This window comes from Ctenocephalides felis, unplaced genomic scaffold (genome assembly GCF_003426905.1).
Source record: "Ctenocephalides felis isolate EL2017-DRISC unplaced genomic scaffold, ASM342690v1 CF-g0.4_SCAFFOLD_00845, whole genome shotgun sequence".
Taxonomy (NCBI): Eukaryota; Metazoa; Arthropoda; class Insecta; order Siphonaptera; family Pulicidae; genus Ctenocephalides; species Ctenocephalides felis.
Genome location: NW_020536999.1, coordinates 41396714 through 41416406, shown reverse-complemented (window position 1 = coordinate 41416406; position 19693 = coordinate 41396714). Strand labels below are relative to the sequence as shown.

At 28.2% G+C, this 19693-nt stretch overlaps 1 protein-coding gene across 1 annotated transcript in view; it reads left to right on the top strand.

The window, feature by feature from the left end:
* Positions 1 to 13545, top strand: part of LOC113383330 — a 59244-nt gene extending 45699 nt beyond the window's left edge. The window contains exon 3 of the mRNA XM_026621605.1: positions 12871 to 13545. Coding sequence (XP_026477390.1) covers positions 12871 to 13503 — 633 coding nt within the window. The 3' untranslated portion in view covers positions 13504 to 13545. The remainder of the gene's footprint in view (positions 1 to 12870) is intronic.
* Positions 13546 to 19693: the final 6148 nt, after the last annotated feature.

Below are 19693 nucleotides of genomic sequence, written 5' to 3'. Positions count from 1 at the left end.
AATTTTTTTTGTCAACTTTCGCCCATCAATAAATTAGTTATAATGTATTATTTTCTTGTTTCATTTATTTTTGATATATTTACCTTTTTTAAATTAATATTTTTATATTAATAAGTGCGAACTGCTATATAATTTTAAAATTGAATTTTATAATAAAATGAAAATTGAACTCGTTTTGTATTTATTAAATACCTTTTAAAAGAATTGTTTTTTTATTGGACTGTCATAGGAAATAGCATGCAAATAAAAACAAGTTTTGAAGAATAAATATCTTTCACTCATGTTATTTTTATAAATATTGAAAAAATTTCAAAATCCATACAATTAGTATTTTTTCAACTTCAATACAAAATTATTAATTATTGATAATCAATAATTTTTTTTCTTAATAAAACTATTACTGAGTAGGGACAATTAAAAAAATGGTCATAAATTGTTGTAAAAAAATTTCGATAGACAGAAATTTAAATTGATTTTATACTTATCTACTTAATCTAACAATTTATTATTATGGAATAAATAGACCTTTGACATTTATTACATCCAAAGTAACGACCCTAACTATTAGCTAATTGAACTACATAAGCGAATGGTATTTAATCGACAATCAATTAGTAGAATTGAACTAATTCTAATCTTCTAATCAATATGCCATCTGCTTCTGCAACGATTTTTAATTACTAATTATTATTTTAATTACAATATTAATTGAAACAACGCCATTTGTTTACAATTCATATCAATCGCTCTTCCATTAGTTTAATTAAGAAATGAACATACACATATGTTATAAAACGTATAAACATACTTTTCAATCTTATTTTGTTTATTTTGCAAACTTTGTTTTTTTTATTTTTCTTTCACTATTTTATCTTTTAATATAGATGCACTTCGATTTCATATTTAAATTCAATTTTTCTTTGCCTTTTACCCATTTCATCAAAATAACTGTGAAAAAATTTAAAATGATATTAGTGAAATTAATATTTGGCGTATTTTTGGGATTAAGTTAAATAAATAAAAAAATTAAAGAAATTCTATTCTATACAAATTTGTTCTTATTTGAACTTATTGGTTTGAACATATTATTTAGTTAGGGCTTATCAATGAATAGATTATTATTAAAATGAACATTTATTGTCAACTATGTTTATTTGTTTATTTTAATTATCTATGTTCCTATCCTTGGCGTGACAAAAATCATAAAATTTTAATATTGTGTCAATATATTTAAGAAACATAAAATTATGTAAATTTGACACTCATTGTTGCCAAAATATTCTTTTATTTCTTTGGAAATTTGATATCAGGCGAGGTGCAAAATACCTGTGTCGTATTTCAGATATCTGAAACAGATTTTTTACAAGAATAACTATTTGTTTTGTACCACCCAAGATCGTAAAAGTTTATGGCATTCTTAGAATATAATGAAAGTTATTATGTTTGTTTAATATCCATTCTGGTGAATGACGCGATGTGAAAACAAACTGTATCGGATGAAGTAGAAAGTTTAGGGGATTAAATTTAATTTTTTTGTAATTGAATAATTTTGTGTAAATAATTGTGACAAATATCTATAGGTATTAATAGCAAAGAGTAATCAATATATTTACTCAGGTTTAATAGAGGTTTGATACATACTGACAATATTTGGAAGGCAACCCTACGATTAAAGTTTTTTTGGAAGGCAACCCTACGATTAAGATTTTTTTATTCTATTAGAATTTATCTAATATATTAGACTGACTATATATTACATTATTAGAGGCATGACAATGCCATGAAAAAGGATATTTCTAATTATTGTAAATAAATGCCAATATTATCATGGAATTCATTCTTATAATTAATTTGTTTGAGAACTGAACGAACTTAGTGACATTGCATATAGTATATACTATAAATACACTACATACCACAAAAAATTAATTTTAACTATAATTTTGATTAACTGTACTATAATATGATACTACTACATTAGATTTTCGCTAAAGTTGCTAAACTGTTTGTTAAAAACAGTTGTAATTAATAAAGACCGATTAGCTAATGGTCTTTTTGAATTTCTTTAACTATATTTTAAACTAAAATAAAAGAATTTGGAACTTTCGATTTTTGCTTGAAATTGCATATCCCAGAGCTAACTTTTTATTACAAATTACGGTTGTAATAAAAAAAGATTGATTAAATAATCGCCTCTTTGAATATCTACTATAACTAAACTTGAAATTAATATATAACTAGTGGGGCGCATGGCATCGTGCCTTAAGGCAAATTGCTTCCCGTACCAAATATTATTATTTTTTTAAAAACGATTAACATTTTTGAAAAAATTTTACTTCAAAAAAATTAGATTTTTGAGAAACTAGGACTTTGACAAAAAATTACTTTTTTTGGAAATTTTTTTTTTTTGAAAAAAAAATGTTTTCTTTATTTTGACATATTTTGGAAATTCTGAACTTTTTTTCAAAGCAATCGTACTGCTTTAACTGCATAGAGACAAAATGTAAAAGGGCGTAAGCGCAGCGTCGCCGTCTAACGGATAAACATTGGTACGGAACCCATAGGAATGCAAACAAAATTTATACTTACTGTATCTCTTAAAATCTCTATAAAAATCTGATATAGATAATTTGATGTGCATATGTCTAATGATCATTTTTGACCGCCAAATGTCATTTTTTTACTTTTTCATTAGATCTCCGAAACCGATAGACCTGCCTTTATGAAAATTTGATCAGTTCTTCATCTTGTCAATACAAGTAGAATGCTCCGTTCTCTCAAAAACTGAGTTACCGTTTTTGGCACTTTTTGCCCCGTATCTTCGGAACGACTAGACCTGCCTTCGCCAAAACCTAATCAGCACGTCTCCTTATCAATATAAATCGAATGTTTTTTGAATTATTTAAATCGGTTGATCGGTGTTCCCGAAATCGTCGACGAAAATTTGTTTTCCGCACACACACACACGCACACACTCACACGCACACACACATACACACACATACACACACATACACACACATACACACACATACACACACATACATACACATACACACACATACATACACATACACACACATACACACACACACACACATACATTTCCATCTATTTTTTCTAAGGTATGCCGAAATGTTCAGAAACCTTTGGAACGTAGAAATTTATAAAAACTTTCATTTTCGATTTTTTTGCAATTACTATAACTTGCCCTACAGGAAGTTAAATATATGGGCGGGACACAAAGGTCCAATTTGACCTTGAGCAATAATATTGTGAAAACCTAATCAATTATAAGTATAAGGAAATCATTGAGTACATAATATAAAATATATCCACTAATAACATAAATTGATTTTGATATATATATATATGATATATTAATACCTACGCTCATTTATTATGATATAAAACTTCTTATAATATAAGACTAAATTTGGGATATGATAATCTTACTATTATCATACTATTATATTATACTATTATATATCATAGATAATTTAACTATTATCTATTATACCGTAAGATACCTATGCCATCAATTTCTCTATCCATACAAATAATCTATTACAGCTAGATTATTATTTGCTAACTTATTATATATAATATATATATATATATATATATATATATATATATATATATATATGTGTGTATAGTGTATAGTGTTTATATATATGTATATATACATATCAGACACCCTACATACCTATTTAATATTAATGTGTTATATTTCTACCTTACGCCATATGTATTATCTCTACCTATCTATTGCCTATACCGGGGATTGAACCCGGTTCCTCCGCGTGACAGTCACGCATCTTAACCACTACTCTATCGGGCCTCCCCACTGAAAATATATTATGGAACACACTGTTGATTCTTTGGTCCATTTTCTAATTAATTGAGTAACTAATACTAAGGTGACGCGACAACACACAAAAAAAGACGGTTGATTGTAGCGTTACGGTGGTCGAATGGTTAAGGTCGTAGCCTGTCACGCGGCGGACCGGGGTTCGATTCCCGGTAAGGGTGAAAGTAGTATGTAAGCGAAATTGTAGGCGTAAGATAATAAATGTTAGGCGGTTTAGATATAAGTGTAAGGATTGAGCGTATACGGTGTGGTGGTAAAGGAACGTACGATATAGTAGTTATAAAGCGTATAACCACGTAAAATGTAATGTTTAGATATGGTTTAGGTATAGGTGATACACATACGCGAAAAGAAATTTGTGATATTAGGGGTTATCGTATAATAATGCGAATGTTATATAGATTTAATTTATAAATATTGTTTCTTTTATACAAATATTTAGTTTGCTGGTTAGTTTTTTGACAAAAGTGCAAGAAATGTCGATTTAGTTTTTGAGTCAACGGAGCATCTGGTTTAAATGATTCAAAAAACATTTTACATTTATTTACTGAAGGAAGTAGTGATTAAATTTTTGGGCAGGTCCAATAAAAAAAGTAAAATATTCTCTGTTAAAAATATTAAATATCGGTACGAAAAGTTCTAGCAATTTGCCTTAGGGCACGCCATGCACCTCTAGTTTAGTCTTATATTATAAGAACAAAAAGTTCAAAACCATCGGAATCGAAAGGTGAAAATTTTTTTAGGTAAATTTGATTATCAATCAACTTTATTTATACTAAAATAATTATTAACTAGTGGAGTGGGTGGCATCGTGCCTTAAGGCAAATTGCTGGAATTTCCCGTACAGTAACAGTTCTCAAATAGATTATTATAGATATAGTAACATTGTCTAATATTTATAAGAATTATATAAACTGAATTGCAAAGTTGAAATTATTTGTAAAGTATATTAGAACTATAGTCAGAATTAAAATTAAATCTGAATTATTTTTGATATACAAAAAATAAAAAAAAAAAGTTGAAACAATTTTTTTTTCCAAAATCAATTATTTTGTTAAGACAAGCAGAAAGTTCTTTGAATCAATTAAATCGGACGCTTAGTTCTCTCAAAAACTGCAATTTTTTGTACATTTAGCTTCGTATCTTTGAAATGGCTGTGTCTGCCTATGCGAAAAACTAATAACCACTTCTCCCAATCATTACTAATTGAATGTTTTTTAGGTCATTCAAATCGGACGCTCCGTTCTCTCAAAAGCTCGATTTCTATTTTCTGTACTCTTTGCTCTTTATCTCCGTAACTGCTGGACCTGCCTTTGCCAAAACCTAATCAGCACATCTCCTTATCGATAGGAATCGAATGTTTTTGAACCATTCAAATCGGTTGATCCGTATGCCCGAAAACGTGGACGAAAAATTGTATCCATACACACACACACGCACACACACACATCCATTTTTTTTTTGAGGTATGCCAAAATGTTTAGAAACCTTCAAAACGTCGAGAAATGTAAAAATTTTCAATTACGATTTTCGGCCCATTACAATAACTTACCCTACGGGAAGTTAACTAGTGATGCATGGCATCGTGCCTTCGGGCAAATTGCTTGTACTTCCTGATTCCCGAAAAAAATAAATTTTTGGATTTCTAAAATTTGTGAAAAGAAAGACTTTTTTCCAAAAATTAGATGTTTTCAGCATTTTGAGATGTTTGTTGAATTATTAAGATTTTTGGCACTTCTTGCTCTGAATAGTTAAAACCTCTGGAGCTATCTTTGCAAAAAACTAATCAGTTCGTCTACTAATCAAAATTGTACACATACACATACATCAGTTTTTTGTAAGGTATGCTAAAATGTTCAGAAACCTTTGAAACGTAAATTTATATAAAAATTTAGATTTTAGATTTTTTTGCGATTACTATAACCTACCCTACGAGAAGTTATTATAAAATTTTAACTAACATTATAACTAATATTACAAATGTAATAACTTATATTACAAATGTAATAACTTATATTACAAATGGAAATTAGCCCTTTCCACTCGGATGACGCCGCTCCGGCGGCAAAATAAGGAATTGAATGTTTTTGTCGAAAAATCTAAATCGTTGACGGAAAATTGTACACACACACATAAAATAACAGGCATTTTTTTAATGTATGCCAAAATGTTCAGAAATCTTTCAAACGTTAAGATAAATAAACATTTTCATTTTTAATTTATTTGCGATTGCTATAACCTACGCTGCGGAAAATTCTTTATTAAATTTCAACCAATATGATAACGAATATTACAAATGTAATAACTTATGTTACAAATGGAAATTATCCCTTTCCACTCGGATGACATGAAATTGTGTACATGAAAACAACGATTCTAACAAATGATTTTCAACCAATATAGTTTATGGACGATGAGTATTACTAATTACATATAGAATTATATTAGATCTGTTTTAAATTCTGTACTTCCAAATGTGTGGTAATTCTCGCAAATTACGCTTGTAGTAAATAAATATTAATTAGCCCATGATTCATGAAGATGATCAAGTGTTCTTCAGCCTTTCTGAATGGTCTCGAGGCGACTTCGTTTGTACCAAGAGGAATAACTCTAACTATATATTACTTGTTTAGTACCTTTTAAACGGAACACCGCTCCATTTGATTGCGTTCGGCCGTGTGTGCGTCCGATTGTGCGTTCCCTGCGTATGTTTTGTTATCTTTATTGCGGGCAGCTCGACAGCTTTACAGCCGCCCCCCGAAGTTGGATCACGCGGCGTTTGATTTATTCGTTAATATCAAAATTTCTTAACATCACACGGTCACACTTTTCGTTTGTTTGGTTTTATGTTTTGTTCTTTTTTCATCTGTTTGATGAACAGGTCTATGAGTCTAGTCGGTGACGACACTGAAGAGATGTTGAAGATTTCCATGGAATTAATATGGATAAGTAGAGCTTCATTAATTGAAGATTAATTGGACACATAACTGATCATGTTTGAAATACTTTTAGAAAGTTACAGATTTGTGGTGTAGGGTAGGGCGGGGCGCAAAGGTCCAATTTGACTTTGAGCAATTATATTGTGAAAATTAATTTAATTATATTACAACAATTAACACACATCAAACAAACAACTATCTGACTATGTTTATTAAAACCCAGCTAATTTATCATTGTAGAAATGTGTATTTTTTGTTGTTTTTCCAAAATATGTCTCCTGGTCCTTTTTATTCCATAGGCAAGAGTCAAATGGAGCAACCTGGCAAATAGGCTCAATGTCTTATTTTTAATTTTTAATTACAGAGATAACACCGTATATAACCTTGATCTGGTATTTTGCCAAAAATATTTATCAGCAGAGTTGAAATAACCATTTATTGATTTATTTCTCATAGCATTGCTTTTTTAACAATTTACTTCTTTATTTACTATTATTTTGTTTGCCAGGGTAAAAGTTCAGTTGGTCCTTCTTACCGCATCCTCGTGTTAGTTTTCATAAAAGTTATATAAAAAAGCGGTTGAATCTAGTTTTGAATTACCAATTCATCTTATAAAATCAAAGGTGCTCATTATCAAAAAATCGAACAATGATTGAATCCCTTATTGTGATTACCTTATTTACCCTCTACTTTCAAATATTCTTGTTAAAAATCCTAATATTGCTTGTTTTTTGAGATATTGGCGGTGGACCTTTTTACCCACGGACTTCAAGCCTTTCTGTCCCCTGAATTGAAAGATAATTCATAATTTGTAGCAATATTAAATGATAATTATTTGAAATGAGTATATATATATATGATTTATATATTAAAGGTGCTATATATTTAACTAAAAATATAACAAATTTATAGATTTATGCAAATGAATATACTAAAACTAAAATATTCTGCTGTAAGAGATAATTAATTTCCGAAGAAGTCCAGTTTTCTAAAAAAATTATATCTACATTTATTTTGTTTTTATTTTTGAGAATGAAACTAGTACATTTTATAAACTATCTATAAGTGCATTATAAACTTTTATGCATATTTAATACAAATTTTATTTCCGCATAAAATTATAATTTTTAATTAGCTATTATCTCTAGGAGCAAATTATTTTACACGGAATACGTTAACTTTTACACAAAACACATTTTAGATAACAAGCTAAGGATATATAAATCATTTTCCTTAGTTTATGATGTGACATTTATTTTCTGGAACGATATCCTGTTCTTTACTTCAACTTCCTATTGTTATGCCACTTCCACACTATACGTTTATATATAAATTGTATTTATTTGATAAAATTTAGCTTTTTTATTTAGTTTTAATCTTATACCTAATCAAAAATATCATTAAAAAAATTTAAATCACTGGTTAAACTGAAAAATTACTCACTCCAAATTAATTTCCTTTCCTTTAATGTTCCTTTAATAGTTCTTTTCGTATTTTTGTTTTGGTTTTTCTATGAATATGCGTTCAAAGAAATTTTATTGATTTTCTGAACTTTAGAAAAAATATATTTTTTCATGAGCGCACCTACTCCATCTTATTGGCACCCAAAAAGTTTTGTTAAAAAAATCTCGAACTTCTTCATTAGTTGCATTTCATCAAATAGTTTATAACTACACAATTAACAATAATTAAGCGCCACATTCGCGTATCAATAATTATCAATTTTACTATATAGGGTTTTAGGTCAATTAGTAGGATTATTGGTTTCTTACAAACTCTTTACGAGACTCACTAAAATACTTAAAGTCATAATAATGTTAAAATTTTTATATTTTTTGCTTTGCTCATATTATATACATATTACTTTTTAATTTATGAATAAGTCAATAATATTATTTATTATAAATAATTTATAAACAAGTAATTTATAAATAACTAAACTTGACCATGAAACCGACTCATCCATCCCTTGCCCTTTACATTATGTAAATAACAATACCTCCCAGACATAAGAAATTTATATTTTGACATTTATGACATCATATCTCAGTTTGCTTTTATTCAAACGGATCTCATAAGGGGATCCTTTTAATATGTACCATTAATATTATTTATAAGTAACAAGGAAATAATAAACTATGGGTCTATATACAGTTAAACATAAGTACCCATTGTGTAAAGTGTGTGGCATAAAAGAAATAATGAAACTTTATGAATGACAGATAATTTATAACTGAATGTGTATTTATAAATATTAAAATATATATAGAGAACGATTGACCGGTTCTTATAAGGAATATAACCTAATTCTGGGAAGGTTAAATTTGTTTAATTGAAAATCATTAAAATATGATTGATGGGAACATGATAAAATTTATGATTGCAAATAGTATAAACTAAGCAAATGTTATGATGCAACAAATTCTTTTTTCTTTGGCGTTTTCTAAAAATTCAATAAATTCTGAAATTTAAGATCGATAAATTAGAAATAATGTCAATCGGTTAAAGTATGAAGATCGATAGAAATAAACTATTTCGCTCACACAACTACCATATCTTTTAAGTTTATGAAGTTACATTTAATTTTTTTGTTTATTTTATAATAATGGCATACATATTTTTTTCAAATTATTATTTTATATTTTATATTATTTGGGATTTTCTGCTGTCAATGCTTCATCCATAGAATCGCCTTTATGAAGTCAAAACAGGATCGAATAACATATGGCCACAGCGACAGTTAAATATAATATGGGTACACATTAAAGCATAAACTATAAAATGATATGAATTTATTTATATATGCATATATAGAAAAATAACAAACAAAGAATCAAGTATCATAAAATCATAGGTTCCGTAGACAGCATTAAATCAATTACCAAAAAACGAAGGAGTTTTAATAATGTAGCTTTTGGTTGATCCAAGCACGCCCTCGTATCATCGTTGGTGGCCAGGTAGGCGCTTATACATTTTTGAATATAAAATATTATGAATGAAAAAGAAATAGTTTATAAATAATAATTTTAATATGCTAAAGTAATTATTATATATAGAAATTATTTTATAGAGAATTTTTTTTTAAAAAATGTGTGTAAAAAATATATATATTTCTTGTTTCTTGTCTCTTAAAAAATAATGTACTAAAGTGTGTTGGCAAGTTTCAACAAAAGTTAGTGCATTCAATTAGTATTAAAAATAGTGAAATCGAGTAAAAAATAAAAACCTAAAAATAATATGGTAAGTTTTGACCTTGTTTTATTTAGGTTTTTATTTTTTACTCGTTTTTTATTATAAAATTATTATTATTATTGTTATTATTATTATTATTCTCTATTTTATTTACAACCGTCCAGTTAAGGACACCTAATAAATTTGGGTAATTTACAATTGTCAGCCGTAAAGGGACATTGTATACTAAATGTGCATGTTGGAAAAATAACTCAATAGTTATTAAAATTATTTATATATTATATAATTATTTTATATTTCTAATTAAATAAGCTAACTTTTGATAAATCTTGCCAACATACTTTAGTACATTTTTTTAAAGAAGGGCCTATTTCAAATATTTTGAATTTATGGTTAACTAAAAAGCCAATTTTCGAAAACTTGTGGCAATTTTGAAATAATTTTTAACTTTGATCCTAGAAATGCTATTGACGATTACGGCTCTTAATTTCCAAACCAAGTGAGATAAATTGTTTTTCTAATTTTTTCAGGATGTGTTTCGGCTTGACGTTGAGTTCTGGAACACCTTATATAATGTTATATTGAAAGCCAGTTCATATTTTGTATCCATCTCTTTGACTTAAAATCAAGTGAATATGTACACATAGTATTTCCTGGTGATATTGTTGAGGCATTAATTGCATAATATATAAAAATTAATTATGTAAATGTGATTACTGTCTATTTTTGCACTAAGTTTATTCCATAAGGCTATAGGTTATAGATATTTTGAGACCTTGATTAGTGTAAAATTAACTAAAAATATTACCACATTTTACAAATTAATGATTGGAAAATATGTTTAAATATGGAAAAATCTGTACCATGTAAGGTTATGAATAAAGCATTGCAAAAATAATGTATTAGTAATGTACATAATTAATATTAGTTCCACTCAAATATATGAGTTTAAGCAATAATAAATTAATGTAAAATGTAAAGAATAAAATATTTTTACTGGCATTAAAGATAAATATATTATTTATTTGATTGTTAAATTCATTCATTTTTTGTATGATTTCCATTGCTAGTAATTTTATTTCTAATTAATATTTTTTCTAATTAATATTTATGCAGCAGTTTTAATTGCGTGAATACACGTTTGATAATTAGTTTCAATTTTGTCATAATGCGAATAATCAAATAAAATATTTTACGTAAAAATTACACTATATGGTTCATTTATTTGATCACTGTGAAAACGGTATGAAGCAACCAATGTTCTTCATTGTGTTATTCACATGATTTTCTTAACTAATCTTTAAGGTAATTTTTTGCACTTTCTTTCTTAATAATTGCATACATAGTTATGTTGTTACATGCTCTATTTTATATATTTTTATAACACAGAATATTTTAAATTCTATCAGCACATCATATCTCTTGTGGGCAGTACAAAACCGTCATGTCGTTCATTAAACATATTAACACCTGTACCTTAAAGCGAATTTCTCTTTAAGAAGACTCTTTGACGTCGTTATGTAGCTTCTCTTCTAAGACAGCATGATAATTGAGAAAACTGATTATAAGTGCAGGAACGTGATTTTTTATACATTTGTTAGGTTTGTTAGTTTTGTTTTATGTGGTAGGCATGATAAATTCAATAATGCTATTTTATAAAACAAATAACTATGTATTATGGAAAGTGAATTTGTAATTCGCAAATTTAATTGCACAGTAGGAATATTTTTATTAGCCATATACAAGTAAATTGGTAGTTTATAAAATTATAGAGCATACGAATATTTATATTATGATAATTTTGATTAATATTATTGAAGATTAAATTAAAACTCTTGGCACATTTCCGACTTCGACATGCATACATGTATGTACTACATTTATTTGTTTCAACAAAATTTTATACAATGTCCTGTGAACCAACGATAGTAAACTTGTCGTAATATATAGGCTATAAAATTAAAACAATCTATAAGATTAACAATAATATTGATTGAAATGTTCACGTTATCTATGATACATACCGTTGTCAGCATTTTTATTGTTTTTAAATTGACTTCAGACAAGTGTTATCTGAATCGTTTGACTTTCAAAAATTTACTCAAGAAGGGTCTATTTTACAGTATCCACATGCGGGTTAGAAGGGTTACAGATAAAAATATTTTTTTATTGTAAAACTTATGCATATTTTAACTGTTAGTAATTTTGTTTTTAATTAATATCTAATCTAGCTTAAATGGCGTGCGTATACGTACGAAAATTAGTTCCAATTTTGTCATCTTTTGAAATAAATCAAACGGTTGACGAAATTTATGTGAAACCATCTTATGCATTTCCGTTATGCTTATGAATGTCAAAATATCGGATCTTTGAAGCGATTAAATTTTTTTATAGATATAATAAATTTGATAAGAGACCTATACTCGTATAGAATACCATCGAAACGTAATCGCACATCTTGAGAACTTGTCTAGAAAATAACTTCGATCTTGATAACTTTTATTACTTCATTGATATATTTCTGTCCTTATTGCTTTTATCGTATTTCTATGCAAGTCAAATGATTGAGTTTATTTATTTTTCAACTTGACTTTCCAATACTTGTATTTCTGATTGGTTTCCCATTACATTGTATGACGAATGTGCCCGTATTAAAAATTCAAGTTTATAAACTGCTTAAAGTTGTCCAATTAAATATTAATATTTATAAATAAATGACCAGCAAGAAAGTATGCGCTATGATGATTTTGGAAAGTGAAATCATAGCAAGATGCAATCTATTTCATAATATTTTCTAATTGAATAAAGTGAAGTATTTAACTTTGATTACAACGTTAATATAATTATCCTTATATATTTTTTCAGAAAGTATTCACGGAGGACTGCGTGTTCAGCGAGAAATTAGCCGAAGGTAATTACAATACCTATTCCTCTACACTGTATTCCGGACGTCTGCGAACTCTGTACCTCGCACTCAACAAATTCGGTCAACCTCGTAAAGTCCAGATACCAGCAGCACGTCCGCTGGGAAAATTGTCAACATACGCCAGGACTTTGCCTATAACTGTCTCTCCAGAAAGACTGGATAGATTAGCTCGAAATTTGGGGATCATTCCTACTCTGAGAATGTGTCCTTTGGTGCCTTTAAGACCATCAGTAGCTCCTGAAATGGATGAGTTTGGACGAGATCGTGGACGATGTAGAAGGCGTAAGAAACGAAAGAAGCGAAAACGAAAAGACGAAGAAATTGTTCCTCAAGTTAAGCCTAAGAAAAAACCACTTAAGAATAAGAAAGAAGAAGGTGTATTAGCTAACAAGAAGCATGGACCGAAACATAAGCATCATCATGTTAAGCAGCGAAAAAAAAACTTGGAAGTTATTGAAACGACACTGAAATCAAGGACCATTGCTGATGAAGACGAAGAAATGGATACGTCGACTGAAGATGATTGGGAAGTAACTGCTTCTATGACGGATTATGAAGATTCTGCTAAATGACTAGATGCGAACTTGATGTCGATGGCTGTTTTAACGACAATGTCATCTACAGTCTCAACGGCAGTTTCAGCAACACTCTTGACGACTGTTTCAATGTTGAACTCGAGGACGACAGTCACAATGACGGTGATACCTTTGTCAGTACCAATGACCATTGAAATGACTGTTCCAGCAACAGTAAATGATGCTGATTTAGTAACAGCATCTAGCAGACGTTCTGCTGCTAGTACCTTGTCTTGTGTACATAGCGTTGTATATATTACGCTAGCGCTCGTCTCGTGCGATGCGTTTAGGACGGTGATATGCCCAACATAAATATTAGTGCTTTTTATTTATCCTTTTTTATAATGTGACTAGTAACTTTTGCTAAGTTTGGTGTCAAACACGGAAGAATCAATCCAAAGACACAGCATGATAAGAATTGAATCTGAATCCCAAGAAGATGCTAAAAAGTGAGATAATCATTGTCTAATATTTTGTGTTAATATGAAATTTCCATGATTTGGTTGAAATCGGAAAGTAATTTGTGTTTCAGGTAAGGTAGTGGAATTAAAAAAAACAATTATTGTTAACTATATTTTTGTATTTGTTACTCTGTTCTTGTCATGATTTCCGATTTCTTTTTATTTAATTCATTATCTAATTTATTTTTGCAATGATATTTTTCAATATATAGAATTATTTTTCAAGGATTCTGAATAACAGACATATAAATTATTATGACTACCGATAAAAACAAACCAACAGTATATTAGGTTTAGATAGAATTAGCATTTAGGGGGAGTCTGTAAATAGTTAGTTTAAGACAATGATGAGACGACTATTATATTTTAGATATTTATTTAGAAACGTTATTTATTTTTTCAATATAAGTTGAAAAATATGACAGTAAGCATGAAATGTCGATAATTATAATTAAAAATGAATGAAAATATTTTAGCACCATAAATTAATATTGGTGAGATATATTTTTAATATTTTTTTAAATTTGAAATTATTTATGTAAAGTGAAAAAGTTGTAATTCAAATAATGTGGTAATATAGTTAAACTTTGAAGGAACATAAAATTTCAAAATCTCACTAAATTAGAATACATTTGAAATGCTTTACGATTTTCGGTAATTACTGGAAGTAAAATTTACTTTAGTGTGTTTCATTAACAGACAGCAAGATTTTTTAAACTGTAACTGAGTAATTTTATGCTTTTGCAATAAATAAGTTGGTTATATATGTAAATTTTACCGCGCCTCTTCTATTTTCCACAAGAAAGCCTTAGATCTACAGTAGACAAAATGAAAATTAACTCATCGTTAGAAATATTCATACAATAAAAATTCAATCAAATTTTAAAATGTGCGAATGTGTCAACAAATGTTAATTGTACAAAATTTTGTACCAGACTGAATATGTAAGTAAGTAAAATTTGGGTAAAGATATAAATGTTTTAGCACTAAGTGAAGTATTAGTACGAGATTAGTTTAAAAATGTATTTGCTATGACAAAACAGTGACATTAAAAATGAATGTATTAATTAACATTAGCTTCAAACAAATTTAAATAGGTTAAGTAAAATAAACATATATTTGAGTCATAGATTTTTAGTTAGAAATCTAGTTAAATATTACGTTTTTAACTTTTGTATATTGAAAAATGTTTAAATATTTTAATCTCGAGATATCTTTTTAATGGATTTGTTATAATCATAAAACTTACCAAATGCGTCTGTATTGAAATTTATAAATATTCATATTTTATATAGATTTTATGTCAGATTATAAAGAAAATATTAGCTTAGAAGTAAATTGATGACTATTTAGTAGCCACCAAAGTTTCTAAACTACTTTTCATAACACGATTTCTCTAGATTTCGCAATACTTTGCATGTCATTTTCCGATAACCGGACTTCTATGCACTATCTAAAATAATTCTTTAACTTATACAGTTAAAGTATAAACTTTAACAGTTTTATTGCAGTATCTATATATAGTATTTGTGATAAAATATAAGATTATTGGAATCTCTTGGAAAATCCATTATTAAGAATCTTACTCAAGTCACTATTAATTTAGTTCTCTAACATGCCCTCCGACCTCCAATATCTGCCATACTTGTTACAATCATGTCACATGTATAACTAAATAATCAAAATTAAATAATAAATCAGAATCCAGAATTAAAATGAAAAAGTGTTTTATTATATTTTCAGAAAGACGCGATATGCGAGTTATAGTGCCAAGAAATAACTCTGGAGCCAAACATGGATGATTTGAAATAAACTTTTCTTTTTTATTGCATATTTTTATTATATTACTGGATTATTCGAGAAAGTAAAAAACTTGAAACATATTATAGTGCTTCCATAAGAAGTTATTTCAAACATTTACATAGCTTGATAAGAATATAGGTTATCTTATTCAGCCAGCATTTTGTCTATAACTTTGTTGACCATAATAACAATTTCTTGGAAATTAATTAGTGCTAATGCAAAATTGATTTATTAATAATTCTATCGTTACATTGTGAAGTCAACATTAAACAAAATTACTAGACTTAATTTTGGAAAATACGTTTTATTATTCGCAGTTATTTGCAATTATATGCAGAAAAGATATATTATTACTAATTAAGCTTTTTTTCAGATGAAAGGTGGTGTTGTATCAATACTGGTTAATATCTGTTGTAATAATTTGAATTATAAAAAATAAATATATAACTATTTTCTTCATTTATTTTCCAGGTAGAATTGTGTTGATGAATCTTGGCTGTTACTATTACTTGTGACCTCAGTGGACTATTACACGTGCTATTTCTAGAACCGATTCAGAGTGGATCAGTGAAATTGTCTATTAAATTTAAAACTCTGTGAAGCCTGATCCATGTGTTGTAAATTCGCGCAGAACAAATATTTGGTTTTGGCCATACTCCAAATTGCGGCGTACGCGAATTGCGTTTACATCATTTGGTCATTTCACCTTAGCAAGGTCGTTGATGTGTCATACTAAACTGCTCAATAATTATAAAGCAATGAACTGAACTTGTTATTAAATTTGTTATCAGTATAATTACTATCTGATCATATGGGATTATAAGGAAATTCAGACGGGTACGAGATATACATATCTTATCTTCAGCAAACTAAAAATTGTGTTGACTCGAATTGATGATAAGTACAAAAAGAAATTAATGTAAAACTAAGTAATCTAAGTCAACAATGTAATTAATTCGAAATATTTGCATAAAATTTTAAACATTGTATTTGGATGAAATGTAATGCCTCTAGATATAATGTTTGTCACCAAATAGGTAATACCTGATGTTCGGCACGTACGCCTGAGCCATTAAACAAAAAACTATTTAAAGCGCGTAAGCATATTCGCGAAGACATAAGTGTAATTATAAAACCGCATGGTCTGATAGTTGGATAGCTGATAATCCAATTAAATATATATTTTCAAGATATATTTAATCGTTTTCCATCTATTAAAATGACCAAACACCTAGCCCAATGTCTGCACGTGCCCTGACTTAGTACTCGGCATACATCATCACGCCATAGTTTATTTATGTCATTATTTTTGTATTACCGTTTTTATTTTATTTTATTTTAACTTTTTTATTTTATATTCAATTTATTGTATTTTTTGCAGTGTTTCTTTTTTTGCACTTATCAATTTTGTATATAAAACATTAAAACCTTAATTAAATTTAAAAAAATAAAAATAAATTATAACAAAAAAATGTATTAAAATGATCACATTATTTTAATTCAAGCAAGATATATTTTCTATTTTTATTATGGCTTATACATTTTTTTCAAAAATTTAGCTACATATGCTATTACAATTTAGATGAAGACTTCATGTCAAACACTAGTGTCATAAAAAGTTATACGTGTATTTTTTAATTTATTACCTGCTAAAATTCATTGTCGATTTATTAATAATAAGTTATTTACACCATTAGTATGTTAGAGGTGTGGCGACAAACTAATTTACCTGGTTATCGGGCATTTTATTTAAGGATACAAGGTAAAAGACCAAGAACAACAAGAATTACTTAGTAATTATATTTATTTATTTATTTTATTTATTCATAAGCAAGCCGTAATCAATAATAATAGATATTATTTCAGGCTCTTGTCATGCTTATTCATAGTTAATATTAAAAGGATAGTAATTTTATAATAATCATAGTAGCTGCACGAATTTCGCTTCTGAAAAAAAAAGAGCTGAAAAAAAAGCATTCGAACATTAAATACAATGTTCATCATCAAGTTCATCATATTAAAGTCTATTTGACCACCAGTCAAGCTCAAAATTCTTGCACAAGGTTGAAAGTTATACTCATTTAAAACCGTAAAAAATTTAAATTAATAAAATAGCAATAAAAAAAAAATAATAATAATGGTTGTACAGGCTTTGTACTTTGTACAGGTTGTAACTTTATAAATACAATTTTTGAACTGTTTTTGAATTATTGATGCATTTATATTATGTGCATGCAATACAAATTATCTATTTATAATTTTAAGGTGATCATACCTTCCAAGTTAGCCGCAACAGTGCCGAATTTTCACCGTGCCTGATGGATCGATCTTTCAAGAAGCAACATTTATTTCGAATTGTCCCAGATTTTCAAAAAGTATAGATTGAAATTGAATTTTTGCTATTTGGTGTTAATAAAATTACTAAACCCATCAAATGTTCGAAAATGATATATTTAACGAGTATGCTTACCTAAAACCAAGCGTTACAAAAGAGCAATGCAAAAATCTAAAGGTGGGCTAAAATAGGGACTAAATTCAATAATTTCAACTTCCATTTTCAAATTTTCGAAATAATTTTTTTTAAAAATTGGTCACGACATCTTAGATTTGATTAAAGAGTAGTCAGATTAACATATTTTATATACTATGGTAGCTAGAGCATCCACGTCAAGTATCTCGCTTTTATTTCCCACAATTTGCTTGCCCAAGCTAGTGACTACCGGAAAAAATAAGAAAATACGAAAATACCTAAAGAATTAGTTAGTTATCACCTTGGCAGTTATAATAATTATAAAATCGTAAAATTATTTAAATATCAATTCAAAATAATTGACTTGAAAATTTGAATGCTGTAGCATCCACGTCATTATGCATTTCAATGAAGATAAATGCTATAGCATACACCTTCGCCAACGTGTTAAGTATTATAGCATTAGTAGTAAGATTATATAAATATATAATATAAAATTAAATTCAAAATAATTGACTTTAAAATTTGAATGCATTCTGCATCACAATGAAGATTTTTGTTTTTTTTTTATTTGTTTGAACAGCAATCAGAACTCCTATATGTTCTATAAGCTGTTGTTTAACGACTTAATACTACTTATGTCATGAGAGGCAATCGATCGATTAACCATTATCTTATGTGTGGGATATTTTTGATATATTAGCTCTTACATCTAATAGTCAACATATGATTGGATGTTGCAGCTATGTCCACGAAGGATGATTTCCACTTGGAATTATATTGTGATCTTTAACCCCAAGTAAAAATTTGACATCAAAGCTGCCTGATCTCGGGCTACGGCGGTAGCACACTGAAGATGAATGCTATAGCATTCACCTTTGCGAACATGTTAAGTAGTTTAGCATAACTAGCCTCTCTGCGTCCAGGATCGGACTAACTACAAGTTACTAAGGACGTGAAATAAATAATATGGTCACCTTAACAAATTATATTAAGTCTATAGTAGTTTTTAGCAAGATGGTTTATTTTGAGAAAATGGTTTATTTTAAGAAGAGTCGCCAAAATTATCATTTTCCCAGCTCTTTTGCTATCAGAGAACAGTCGTAATCGGAAGCGAATGCCCCCATGACGTAAGACGCTCGCAGTCAGCGCGTGATAAGATAACACATTCATTGGCATGCTGCTGCCTCTTGTTTTAGTTTATTTACCTCTTTGCACTTTAATCAAAACACGTTCAGTTTAAACATCAATTAAGCTCAATCGTACAAGGAGAACTATGTGCACATGTGTGTAATATCAATCTGGATATGTTCTCCACACGAGCATCGATCACAGGGTAAATTGATAATAATGAAATATCCTTCCCTAATATTTGAGAAAATCACTTAATTTCAGCTAAATGAAAATCGTTCGTTGCCTGTTCTATAAATTTCCTATGAATTATTATATTTAA